The sequence below is a fragment of the Meles meles genome, chromosome 3 (genome assembly GCF_922984935.1).
Source record: "Meles meles chromosome 3, mMelMel3.1 paternal haplotype, whole genome shotgun sequence".
Taxonomy (NCBI): Eukaryota; Metazoa; Chordata; class Mammalia; order Carnivora; family Mustelidae; genus Meles; species Meles meles.
Window position 1 is genome coordinate 135,121,492 of NC_060068.1, and position 13,275 is coordinate 135,134,766.

Consider the following 13,275-nt stretch of genomic DNA (forward strand, 5'->3'; position numbering starts at 1 on the left):
CCTTTGGATCTCACCCCTTTAAAAACACCAGTCTAGAAGTAGCAAAAAGCTGCTATTTTTTTCACGATTTAAAGTATTTGCCTGTTCATGGAGTAGATAATAGAAAACAAATAGTCCACCAAAACCATTACATTCGTTTTTTTTCCTATGTAGCTATTAAAACTGATTATTATGCAAATCAGCCTCAAAAGTTTTTCCCTTTTTATTTAAAAAAATTTCAAACCTACAGAAAATTTGCCACATTTTCTTCATCTCTCTGACTAGGTAATTTATTTTTTACTGTATACCATTTGTTTATTTGAGAGAAAATTGGAACTAGCCAGGACATTATGCCCCCAAAATAACTTAAGCATATATCTTCTTAGAACAGGGACATTGTCCTCTATAATCACAATATAATTATCATACTTGAGAAACTTAACATTTAAACAGGTTTGTCTAATATACAGACCATTTTCAGATTTCCTTGTTGTCTCAATTATGTCATTTCAGGTTAGCACTTTTTAAAAAAATCCAGGATCCAATCAAGGATCATGTATTTCATTTACTTATCATGTTTCTTCAGGCCCCTTTAATCTGTAGCAGTCCCAGTCTTCTTTGTCTTTTACAATGTTGACATTGTCTGAAGAGTCTTGAGAGTTGTTTTGCACAATGTCCCTCAGTTTGTAATTTGTCTGATTCATTCCTCATGATTACATTCAGGTTAAATATTTTTGGATGGAATTTTTTTTTTTTTTTAATTTTTAAGAAGATTTTTATTTATGTGACAGAGGAAGCGAGAGAATAGAAACAGGCAGAGCGGGAGAAGGAGAAGCAGGCTCCCCACTGAGCAGGGAGCCTGATGCAGGGCTCGATCCCAGGACGCTGGGATCATGACCTGAGCCGAAGGTAGTCGCCCAACCAACTGAGCCACCCAGGCGCCCCTGGATGGAATTCTTAATACGGGTGATGATCTCCTTTCAGTCCCTTGCATTAAAGTGTCCATGAATTCTATTTTATCTGATTATTAGTGGCACTAAATTTGATCAGCTGTTTAGGTCAATATCTATTGAATTTCTCTATTGTAAAAGTAGCTTCATTCCTTTGTATTTATCAAGTAATCTGTGGGGTGATGTTTGGTGATTATGTGAATATTCCCTAGCAACATTTTACTCAGGTTTTAGCATCCACCAAAGGTTCTTATAAAGAGCGTAATTGATTGGATAAACCACAGGTCCACGCTGTGTTTAGGCAGTGTAACTGAAGGATAACTAACCACAAATGTAGTGTCAATTACTTACAAGATAAAGAACCTAAGAGTTTGTGGTAGCTTAAAAGGAGCATGGTGATGTGAAAAGTTAGATCAGCAAGCTAGCTTCTGTGGTAGGTCTGGAGCCTCTAATATTAGGTAATTTTTAAGTGTGGTGCTAAAATGGCTTCCTGAAATTGATATCAGTTGTTCTGTGGTTTTAACAATTTAACTTTTCTTCATGCTTAATTTCTAGGAGGATCAGCTGATTTATTTGGAGGATTTGCTGACTTTGGCTCAACTGCTGCATCAGGCAGTTTCCCTTCCCAAGGTATGATACAGTTTGGCCAGATATATAGGGGCAGTGAAAAGGTTATCAAGATCAGACAGTTCCTCCTCCACCAAATAAGCTTCTTTTTGATGTCTTACTCCTTACAGTATTTATAAATCCTAAAGAATTTATTCACAAAGGTATTTTATTGGGTCAGTGTCTTAAATGTGCTAAATGAACTAATTTAGTTGTAAACTACTCAGGCAGGCACACCTAAATAAAATTGCCCTCATTTATAAGCAACTCTTATTTAGCCTTTTTTTTTTTTTTTGGTGGGGGAGGGATAGTGTGGTGGGAGTGTGAATAAGTAAAAAGTATAATCTCAATTTAGCAGGAAGAATATTATGGTTTATATTTAGCTTATATGATATGATTCCAAGGACATTGGGATTGGGCAGATTATCTTAATAAAATTCATTTCTTCGTAATTTAGATATATTAAGAGCATTTCTATAAAACATAACTACATTTTGACACATCCTTAAATAGAGAGCAGTTGAATCTCAGGCAAAACTTCCCTCCGTGTTAGATTAGAAATTTTAAAATGCCCTCAGTTTATTCTGGTGATCATTTTGCAGTGTATACAGATACCAAATCTTTATGTTGTGTACTTGAAACTAACAATATAGGTTTAAACATCAAGGATTGAGGTGAAGTATTTGTCTTTTTTTCCCCATTATGAATATTTTTACCTTACTGACTCTGCCATATAGTATGGTAGCTGTTTAACCTCAGGAAAGCTGCTGAAAAACTTTCTAAAATGAGGAACACCTTTTGACATGGTTCTTCATAAGGATACAAAGTAGTGTTTGTAGAAGTGTATAGAATAGGGACTACGTTATTAAGTGTGCTTTCTTCAAGTTGTAAAGGAGTTGGCTACAGTTGTTTTTTATATAAAATCTTGTCACTCTGAAGTTTGAGAGATAATATGACAATTTAGTTATAAATTTTAAACAAGAAGTGAAGCAGGGAGAGAAGGTAATTTAGCTGACTTTGTCTTACTCATTTCAAGTAGAGTTAATGCCATTAGATTAATTGAATTAAAATTTATATTTAGCAATATCTGATGTAGTTTTGTCAGGATTTAGGAAGAAAGATACATAGGCTTTAATCATCTGGGGTTATTTTGATAGCCTTCTTGTATAAATTCTGAGTATTTCCCAGAAACCAGAATTGTGCAGTAATTAACTTCATTTTAGAAGTATGGTTTTGTCTTCTAAGGGTTAATACCTTACTTTAGGCAAATCAAGTGGAAGATAAACATTGCCCTAATTTTACAGACTGCCTGTGTAATTCTTAAAGTTTTTATGTGTATAAAGTTGCCTACTATGCAAATAATTAGAATATCTTAATGTTGCTAAGTGATACATCTCTTCATCTGTATGCATGTGATTAATATAACCTGATCACCATTACGCAAGGGGCTGAAACTGTTGTAACAATGATTAATCATTTCTGAACAATATATGCCCCACTAGAAATCTCTTCCTCCTACAATTAATCATCTCAGATAAAGTTTTCAGATGGGGCAACACGTTTTGCCCCAGTTTCCATTTGTACTCTGTTTTATGGATCAAGCATATAGGAAATCAGCATAAAGCTGGATACCTATATCCAGCAAGTCTTTCTTAAATTACTTTGTTTAGTATATAGAATTAATTGTAAAACTTTTAAATCAGTCTTTTTTGTAAAGAAGGTCAAAGACCTATTTTAATAAAACCCTGAGGTGATGAATATTATCCTAGTTCTTATATTAAATTGTTGGTGGAACATAGGTTTTCTAAGCGAATTATTTTCTTTTGAAGGGGCTTACATTATAATATGGTAATAGAAAAATACAATTTTAAAGACTTAATATTATTGTTCTCTTTAGATATTTAGTATAATGAGACACAGTATTGGAGTGGTTGGTTACCTTATAGACTAGCCAAAATGTATTTCCAAGTTGTGAGTGAATATGGAGTACAAAGAGGTGGTGTTAACTAACTTGGAAATATATACTATTCTTTTTCAGATGACTGTTTATATGCAGCTCTTTCTTCACCTTTGCTTTTTCAACTTCTGTCAATTCATATTTATCTATTTATTCCTTTCTTAGATTTATTTACTTAGAGTCATGCATAGCCTATTTAAAGAATTTTTTTCCTTAGTATCAGTTGCCTTTATATTTATTACAATCCAAATAGTATATGTATGCAGAATTTTAGAATCTTGGCCTATACTGTTTTATGACGTACCTAAAGAAAAGAAAATGTGATGCCGTTGGTCCTCCCCTGTGTTTTCACAATTAATCCATAGTAATAATAATAAACCCTTAATGGCACTTAACATATTAAATTCACATACACAAAAAGTTAATCTTCACAACTTAGATCTTTTTAAAAGTGAGACACAGAGAGGGTTATGTATTTTTTCCAGGGTCACTCATCTAGTAAGGTACAAAATCTATGCTCTTAAACATTATAGTCCGTTAATTAACCTGTTACCAATTTTTATATTATTGAATGTATTAAATCTTAAACTTGTTATAATTATCTTTGAATGTAATAAGAGTTCCCCCTGAGTTCCCCTCTATACCCCAGTTTTTATTTAAATAACTAAATTGAACAATCCCATTTGGAGTAAGCACTGTACTAGGGTTATACCATGGCTATCTAAAGCCCTTGTGTTGTCAATGAAAGTGTGGCCAAAAGGGTAAGAACTTCTTACAGAAACTTACCAACTCTGCTCTTGATTTTAGTGAGTTTTTCTTCTCCATGCTTTTCTGTTTTGTTTCTTTATGAGTTTAATAAAGAAATTCTTAAAGAAATTCTTTATGAATTTGGGATTTTATTTACTGGAGACCATATAAATCATACTTCAATTTCTCTGAACCTTTCCAGATAATGAATGGGTGAAATGAGTTGAATTTGCTGATTTTATTGAGTGTCTCCTCATGTGAGGATCCTTGATCTCCCAACCAAAAGTTTAACCAGTTAAGTTTTCTCGCTTTGCAGGGTTTTAGGCTCATCCATATTTGTTTAGCTGGCAGCGTATTTGATGATATGCAAACTTAGGTTGAAGGAAAGTTTTGATTATAATTTCTGTATCACCTCAGACCTACTAAGAGGTGGATTTTTCTTTCCTTTGCCACCTTGTTAACATTTGTGGAATATTCATGAGAAAAATAATGTCCAGATGGAGATGGTACCTGCAGATGTTAATCTGGATGGACACAGATCAGCTCTAATTTGTTTCAGTTCTTTTGTTTTGCTCTGCGCATTTCAGAAAGTTTCTTACCGTTACTCTTCCCTCTTAGTTACAGCAACAAGTGGGAATGGAGACTTTGGTGACTGGAGTGCCTTCAACCAAGCCCCATCAGGCCCTGGTGCCTCCAGTGGTGAGCTCTTTGGCAGTGCCTCACAGCCAGCTGTGGAACTTGTCAGTGGCTCTCAACCAGCTTTAGGCCCACCTCCAGCTGCCTCAAATTCTTCAGACCTATTTGATCTTATGGGTTCATCCCAGGCAACTATGACATCTTCCCAGAGTATGAATTTCTCTATGATGAGCACTAATACTGTAGGCCTGGGGTTGCCCATGTCAAGATCACAGGTAAGTTGTCTGCCTCCCTTGGAAACTTCGATTCCTAATCTTTGAGATTCTGTAACTAATGTAATGGTAGACTTGCGTGGGACAGGAAGATGGTTTTTGCATACGGCATTTACTTTACACTCTTTCCTCTGGTAGTCATTTGAGTTTTAGAGATCAAGGTCTTCTCTCCCATCCTGTAGTCTGTGCAAAGCCAAGCATGATGCCTTGCACAGAGGAGGCAATTGCTAAAAGTCATAAACAATTTGGTATTTGGTGTTTAAAAAAAAATCTATTTTTTGAGAGGACTAGAGATCACCCATGGCCTATATTCCCTTAGTAAAATCTATGTTCCTCAAAGAAATGTCACTTACTGGTTGCAAGCAGTCGTTACCAATATAGAAAATCATTCTCTAAAATGACGAATGCTCTTCCCTATTTTGGGCCTGCTCTACATTATGTAATTTTTATATAGGCTCTTCTTTTAGCTCATTTTCATAAAGAAAAAACAACTAAATGGGAGTTTTTAAAATTCACTTTTTGTAAAGTTTTTAATTTTTTTTGAGTTTTTTTTTTTTTGTTTATTTATTTGACATACAGAGATCACAAGTAGGCAGAGAGGGAGGGGGAAGCAGGCTCCCTGCTGAGCAGAGAGCCCGACGACGACGTGGGGCTCGATCCATGATCAAGATCATGACCCGAGCTGAAGGCAAAGTTAACCCACTGAGCAACCCAGGTGCCCCTAAATTCACTTTTTTACATTAAATCTAAATTACCTAATACTAACTTGAATTCAGACAAGCAAGCAAGCACAGTGTTAGAATACATGTGTCTGAGTTGTACCAGAGTACTGTTTTTGATTCAAGCAATTCTGAGTATTTTTTATGATGCTAATTACTCATTTTAATGTGTAGATTCTCCCCTTTTGGGTGTTAGGATGGAGGAACAGAAGAAAGAAGCAGAAAGGTGACTGTTCTGTATTACAGAAGTTGGACCTGACATTTAAAAAAAAAGGACATGAAAGTCACACTAGTGCCATTAAATTGAACTATGCACCTCTAAACAGGCCCAAACCAGTTTATTCTTTGAGTTTCTTTCATGTGGTCTATACATAAAGCCAGTTTTCTTATTTGCAGTCTTAATTGTGCTATGGTGTAATTCTTCACATTGGTACCTTTTAAATTATTTTTCCTGTTTCTATTCCTTTTCTTTTTTTCTGTCCTTTTCATAGTTTTCCTTAGTAACTACGAGGCATCCCTGCTTCTTTCTCCTGAATTTCTCCTGTTTCCTGAATTGGTCCACATGTATATCAAGTTCCAGTAATGTTGCTCACTTTAGGCAATGGAAATGTACATGGAGCAGGAAAATGTCAGAATTGGTGCAATATAATTTGTTGGTTTTGTAGTTTTTCTTTTTATAACATGGGAAATCATATCCTGAATTCCATCTTGTGATAATAAATTTCCATTTGTATATTTCCTTAAAGCTGTACTAACCTGAAGTTGATCGTTCCCTGGGATGGTGGCTTCTAGACTTTGGGTGATGGGGGAGTAATTTTTCATGTAAATATGTTGGGTTTGTTGTTTTCTCTTTTTCCTTTAACGCCAAGTATAATTTGGGATTCAGAGGAACTTTGGGGGGAAGCTAGTGATTCAGCTTAAAGAACTTAGCCTAGCACTTCTGTGGTTCTTTTTGGTTTCAGGAGTTTGTTACTAAGTCTTGTGTATCTGGAGCTATTGTGATTAAATTGCGATTTATAGAGCACATGCTTAATTTTTAGAGCATTTTTATATTTTCCAGCCTTTGCAAAATATTAGCACAGTGCTGCAGAAGCCTAATCCTCTCTATAATCAGAATACAGATATGGTCCAGAAACCAGTCAGCAAAACGCTGCCCTCTACTTGGTCTGACCCCAGTGTAAACATCAGCCTAGACAACTTACTACCTGGTATGCAGCCTTCCAAACCCCAGCAACCATCACTCAATACAATGATTCAACAGCAGAGTAAGTTACTGCAAGCCATCTTGATTCTTTGTGCACTTGTAATCTTTACCCTGATGCCAGGACTGGTTCAAGCCATGAAAAAAGAATACATGGCACAGACCATACCGAAAGCAACTGTGTGATTGCTTAGGATTTTTTTCCTGTGATACTTGGTAGACATCCCAGCATATTGGATTACTTTGTATTCTACTCTTGGCGCAATTACATTGACTGTATTTTGGTGAGTTTGGAGAGTCTGATCACTAAAATAAAAGTAATTGGTGTAGAAAACGTTTTATTTCTAGGTAAATATGACCAGAAAACAAAGATCATCTTAACTCCATAATCTAGGGATAATCACCATTAATTGATATTTCTTTCTGTCTTTTCTAACCACATTTTTAATACTTGAAATCACTGTTTATGTTACTCTGTTTCTTGTCATTGTTATTCTGTATAAAGTTACCATTTTTCCTGTATTTAATATTCTTAGGGAAAAATGATTTTTAGGCATTTATAGTTATCCATTATATCAGTGTACAGTTTCTTTGTTGTTGGTTATTTCTGTTGTTTCTAGCTTTTTGCAGTTATAAACAACTCCATCGTGATTTTATATAAATCTTTGTACTTGCGATTTTATTCCTTAATGTAATGTTCTAAAAATAAAGTGAGTCAAAGGGTATAAAGTTTTTCAAGGCTTTTGATACACAGTAGCTCCTTACAACTTGTTAGGTTGTATTCAACAATAAATTTTGTTGGAATGATTTTAAAGTGCCTCGTGTTTTCCCCCAGTCCACTCTTTGTTTCTACATCTGTGGAAAACCAGAGTTAACAGCCACAGACTATTTTTCTAGAACAAATAGTGCGAGTTAATTGACTTACTTTGTAAAATCACTGTAAAGGAATTTTATTAGGGCTTTAAAGTGTTGATGGTCAGAAATATTGTATTATTACTCTGCTGGATCTAATGTAAAGTTGTTTTGTCTTTTTCCTTCTGGTAGATATGCAACAGCCTATGAATGTGATGACCCAAAGCTTTGGAGCTGTGAACCTCAGTTCTCCATCAAACATAATTCCTGTCCGGCCCCAAACTAACCCTTTGATGGGAGGACCCATGCCTATGAGCATGCCCAGTATGATGACTGGCACCATGGGAATAGCGCCTCTTGGAAACACTCCAATGATGAACCAGAGCATGATGGGCATGAACATGAACATGGGGATGTCAACTGCTGGGATGGGCCTCACAGGCACAATGGGAATGGGCATGCCCAACTTAGCCATGACTTCTGGAACTGTGCAACCCAAGCAAGATGCCTTTGCAAATTTTGCCAACTTTAGCAAATGAGAAATGGTAAAGGAGCAGATTGAATGAAGGATTTTTAGTGGTGAAGATAGGTGATGTTGGGATGGAAAATGCTAATCAACTCCCGTTTCTTTTATTAATTAGTTAAAATAAACCTACATAAAGAACCAAAAAAAGGCTGTTTTATAAAAGTGAAATATCTAGTATTTCAGGTGACCAGGCAAGGGCACTTCAGATGAGGCAGTCAAAATTATTTTTCCCAGTGAGAATAGACCACTCGTGGGATAGTGAGACCTTGAAAGCCTTTGTAAATTGAAGAGCCCATTTTAACATCCTGATTTGTGGGAAGACTGGAATAGGGCTGAATAAATGTGTTTGAATCTCTAATTTTATACTTTTCTTTTCCTGAGGAACTTGATTTTTCTGTCCCTGAATCGCCTTGTCATAATTGGGTCTGTTCCTTTTACTACCACTCTTGAGTCCATAAATGAAATCATTAAAGTTGGATGATCAGTTTTTTATAAAAATATATATTTTTGTCCAAAAAAAGGCATACATATGTGATTATGGCTAAATCAAAGGTAACTGGAATGTATATACTTTTGCTAATGTTCCAGCAACACTGCTATTCCTATTATACTATTCCAAATTTTTATTGTAACGAAACCTCTTCAAGCAACTTGTGATAGCTATGGGACTTTTCCCATATCTTCTGCTATAATTAGCCTTTGCAGAATGAGGAAAAATATTTTTTTTTTTCAGGACTGCTCTATGGTTTCCTTTAAAAGAAAAAGAAAAAAAAAAAACCCTCCAGTATTTTTGTTTGTTTTTAGCAGTCATTATTTACAATTTGCAGTGGTTAACTTGGCAAGGCTTCCTTCCGTGTTTATCCCTGTAGCCACCACTTCTCAGTCAGGAACAGTCAAAAAGAAAAATATTTATTTTTATTTTTTTGGTGTCTTTTAAAAAATTGAAAAGGTAAAAATTCATTAAAACCTTAAGTTAAATATAAATGTTAGAATTCAACAATGTTGGCTTTTAGATTTTATACAGTATTCGTTTGGTTTTGTTTTGAGTGTATATAATATGGCGTTAGCAGTATGGTTCCAATAGAGAGGAGTTAAATATATATTATTAAAGGAGACCTGTAGCAGTCAAAAGATTTTATTGATTTAATGGCAAATAAAGGAAATTAATTAAAATGTTTTCATTTTTCCTGCTGTAATTCTGCATTAAGCTCACATGAAAATCATGATCCTAGAGTTTGGAATGCACAATTGATTGTTTCACCCTCAAGCTGGGAATATTTTTAAAAATAAATATTATAATATAGGTATCAAATTATTACCTCCCCACTTTGTGTTGAAATTTTTTTTATTAAACTGATAAAACTTTGTTTCCATTGTATTCATAATGTTCTGTTATATATAACATTAAAATGTTCATTAAAATCAATGTTGAACTGCTTTTTCTTTCATTCTGTTAGACATTTGAGACCGTTTGGGGAAAAAATAATTATAATTTGGGCAAAGTAATTTTTATAAATAATTTAAAATTATTTAATGACTTCTCTATTCTTTCCTCTCAGACTCTGCTGTTAGGAATTAAAAATGAAGCAGCAGAGATATCCTGACCCACTCCATTCTTGCTAATGTTCCATCTACAACATTTCTAATTAGGCAGAAATTCATGTACTTCAGCTAAGTGGTAATGAAAAGTGATTCATTTGCTGAATAAGAGATGAGAGGGAGTGTAATTAGCTGACTGTGGTTTTTAATCTTTCAACAATTCAATGTGTTTAAATTAGTTTCAAAGAATAGGAGCTTTCAAGTGTTGTTACTTCAGAACAGTCAACCCAGGCTCCCGTGGCAGCATGGAGAATATCTTCACTGATATTTAAAACCCGTCATCTTAAGTGAATTTTTTCATTAACCTGAGAGTCTAGCATCACCTTTTCAAATACATACGGTTCTTGGAGGAATTAAATATTTCGTTTCTAAACTTTTGTGTTGAAAAGTTCTTTTCTAATAAAATTAAGATTTATCTGTAAAGCATTTTCTGTACTATGCCGCCTTCCTGTATTGTGTCTCTGAAGACAGAAGGGAGCCAGCCCCATCTCATGCACCTCAACCTACAGTTTGGTATCAGTTTTTTTGTTTCAGAGCCCATGAAAGGAAAGAATTGCCTCATTAAGGGGCCCATCCAGTCCACTGACTTACTTCTGAAAGAGTTACAAAGTGATAATTCAAAGATCAAAGAAAGGTCTAAATATCCCCCAAATTCCTGGGATCGAGCCCCACATCGGGCTCTCCGCTCAGCAGGGAGCCTGCTTCCTCCTCTCTCTCTGCCTGCTGTTCTGCCTCCTTGTGATTTCTCTCTCTGTCAAATAAATAAAAAAAATTTAAAAAAAAAATAAATATCCCCCAAATAATTTGGAATTGGCAAGAAAATACTCTAAATAGTCTGCTGGGCTCCCTTCTGCCAATCCTATACCCCTTCACCCTTTTACCAGCTTCTGCCTACTGTTTTGGCTTTTTGTTTTGGTTCTGTGTGTTTGTGTGTTGCTGGGGGAGAGGGGCAGAGTTACTGTTCTCAAAATGGACAGGTGACTCTCCACTGCCACACCAGATTTCATTTTTTTCCCTTTTGAAATTGTTTTTTTAACCTCTGACAAAATCTCCAGGAACCACAAATGTTCTTGAATGGGACTTTGGGTGTTTACTTTTTTTGTTTATAATAAATTGTCTGAATGATACCCATAATGTTGGCTTTGGGGTAGTCAGTAAGTTGAGGCCTATAGTTACTTTCTCAAATATTTATGAAGCAAATATTTATATGTAGCAAAATAAAGCTAATTGTCCTAAGCACAGAACACACCCAGTAAATAGGTTTTTGAAGTAAATTGGCTTTGTGTTTCAACTCTCCTGGGAGACAGCATTGCACTGTGGAAAGACCATGGACTTGAAAGCGGATCTATGCCCATTTCAACTATGCGCACTATCTGTGTGACACTGGTCAATTTACCTGACTTTTCTGGGCCTTAAATCTTTTCTAAAATGAAATAGGGAAGTGATGGATAAATAATGATGTGTCAGATCTACTGGCATGGACATAAGCACACAAAATATTTCTGTCTCCCATTTTTATTTTTTGTAGACACGCTCACCTATCAAGGCTACAATGCCGGTCACTTCCCAAGAATTCACATGCACGCCATTCATGCAACAAACCCAAAAGTTGATATTCTGGTTGTATTCCTAAAAGCAGTATGTAGTTAAGAAAACCTTAGAGGCTGATAATGCAGTTGATTTCTGAGGGCTTTCCTATCTGCCTAAGTTTAATTCCAATCTCATAACAGGCAAGGAAATTGTAAATGAGCTATTTTGTGAATGTATTGACTCACTTCTACTTAACCACATTAGTGCAGATGTGAGGGAGAAAACTATGAAAGTGATATGGGATTTGCCACACAAATAACCCTCATTATAATGTTCCTAGCTTTTAGGAGCAGTCGAGATCTCAGTTTTTCTATTGACTTCTTGCAGTTCTGTTGACTAAGATCTTGCTATTCTTATATCCAGATAAGCAATCAGATATAAAGACTGGGAAAAAAAAAATCCATGAAAAAGTGGTTTTTTTTTAACTTTTACTCATTATGACCTTAATTCTTGTGTGTTGTTTGTGTGTGTGTGTGTGTGTGTGTTCTCAGTAATGGCAACCTTGCTAATGCATTGTTCCTCGCAGACAGTAAGTAGCCCCTGGCATCCCTTCACACTGCGCTTGCTTAGCTCAATGGGTGGGGGAATCAGCATCCAACCAATTCAGATGCCTAGCTTCCCAGGGATTTTGGAGGGATTTGAAATTCCTGATGGGCAAACATGGGTTTTGTTACTCTTACAAAGAAATGTCATTGGGCACCTGCGTGGCTCAGGGGGTTGAGCCTCTCTCTGCCTTCAGCTCAGGTCATGATCTCAGGGTCCTGGGATAGAGCCCCGCATAGGGCTCTCTGCTTGGCAGGGAGCCTGCTTCCTCCTCTCTCTCTGCCTGCCTCTCTGTCTACTTGTGATTTCTCTCTGTCAAATAAATAAATAAAATCTTAAAAAAAAAGTAAAAAAAAATAATGAAATAAAATAAATGTCATTACTTGAAATAATTGAGTCCTGGACTGTGAAACCCTGCATTTTTTCTCCATTTGATTTTTCTTAACTATTCATCTTGCAGCTGTGTTCTTTAAGTGCTCCAAGCACACTCCACTGTTTTATTCTGAGTGCTTAGAGTTGGTATATGTAGTAATTTGGTCTCAGAACCCCCTTTACACCTTAAAAATTACTGAGAACCTCAAAGAACTTTCATGTTTATGTGGGTCATACCAATATTTACTGTATTTGAAATAAAAACTGAACAACCTTAAAAATACTGATTTTTACAGTAACCCCATTACCTGTCAAATTATGATTTTTTTAAGAGCGAGTATGAGCAGGGGTGGTGAGCCAGAGAGGGAGAGAGAATCTTAAGTAGGCTCCCTGTGGCATGCCTATGCAGGGCTGGATCCCGTGACCCTGAGATCATGACCTGAGCTGAAAACAAGAGTCAGATGCTAACCAACTGAGCCACCCAGGCGCCCCTGTCAAATTATAATATAATTATAATTTCAAATTATAATAAAAATTTTAAACTTCCAAAATAAAAATCTATGAGAAGAGTAGCATTTTTTAAACATTTTTGAAAATCTCTTTATTACCTCCCTTAATAGAATACAGCTGAATTAAATGCTTCTGCATTCAGTCTGCTGTGCTATGTTGTTTTGGTGGAAATACATGAAAAAAGTCTGGCCTCAGGGATATGAGGTTGGAAAGGGT

The 13,275-nt window shown here is 35.7% G+C and overlaps 1 protein-coding gene across 2 annotated transcripts in view; it reads left to right on the top strand.

Annotated features, from left to right (window-relative positions):
• The window catches only part of CLINT1 (clathrin interactor 1), a 60,419-nt gene extending 50,548 nt beyond the window's left edge, over window positions 1–9,871 (top strand). Inside the window, exons 9-12 of one of the 2 annotated variants that reach the window (XM_046000102.1) lie at window positions 1,485–1,559; window positions 4,858–5,150; window positions 6,927–7,131; window positions 8,112–9,871. In XM_046000102.1, coding sequence (XP_045856058.1) covers window positions 1,485–1,559; window positions 4,858–5,150; window positions 6,927–7,131; window positions 8,112–8,458 — 920 coding nt within the window. In that variant the 3' untranslated portion in view covers window positions 8,459–9,871. The remainder of the gene's footprint in view (window positions 1–1,484; window positions 1,560–4,857; window positions 5,151–6,926; window positions 7,132–8,111) is intronic. The other variant, XM_046000103.1, reaches the window with a different exon arrangement.
• Window positions 9,872–13,275: the final 3,404 nt, after the last annotated feature.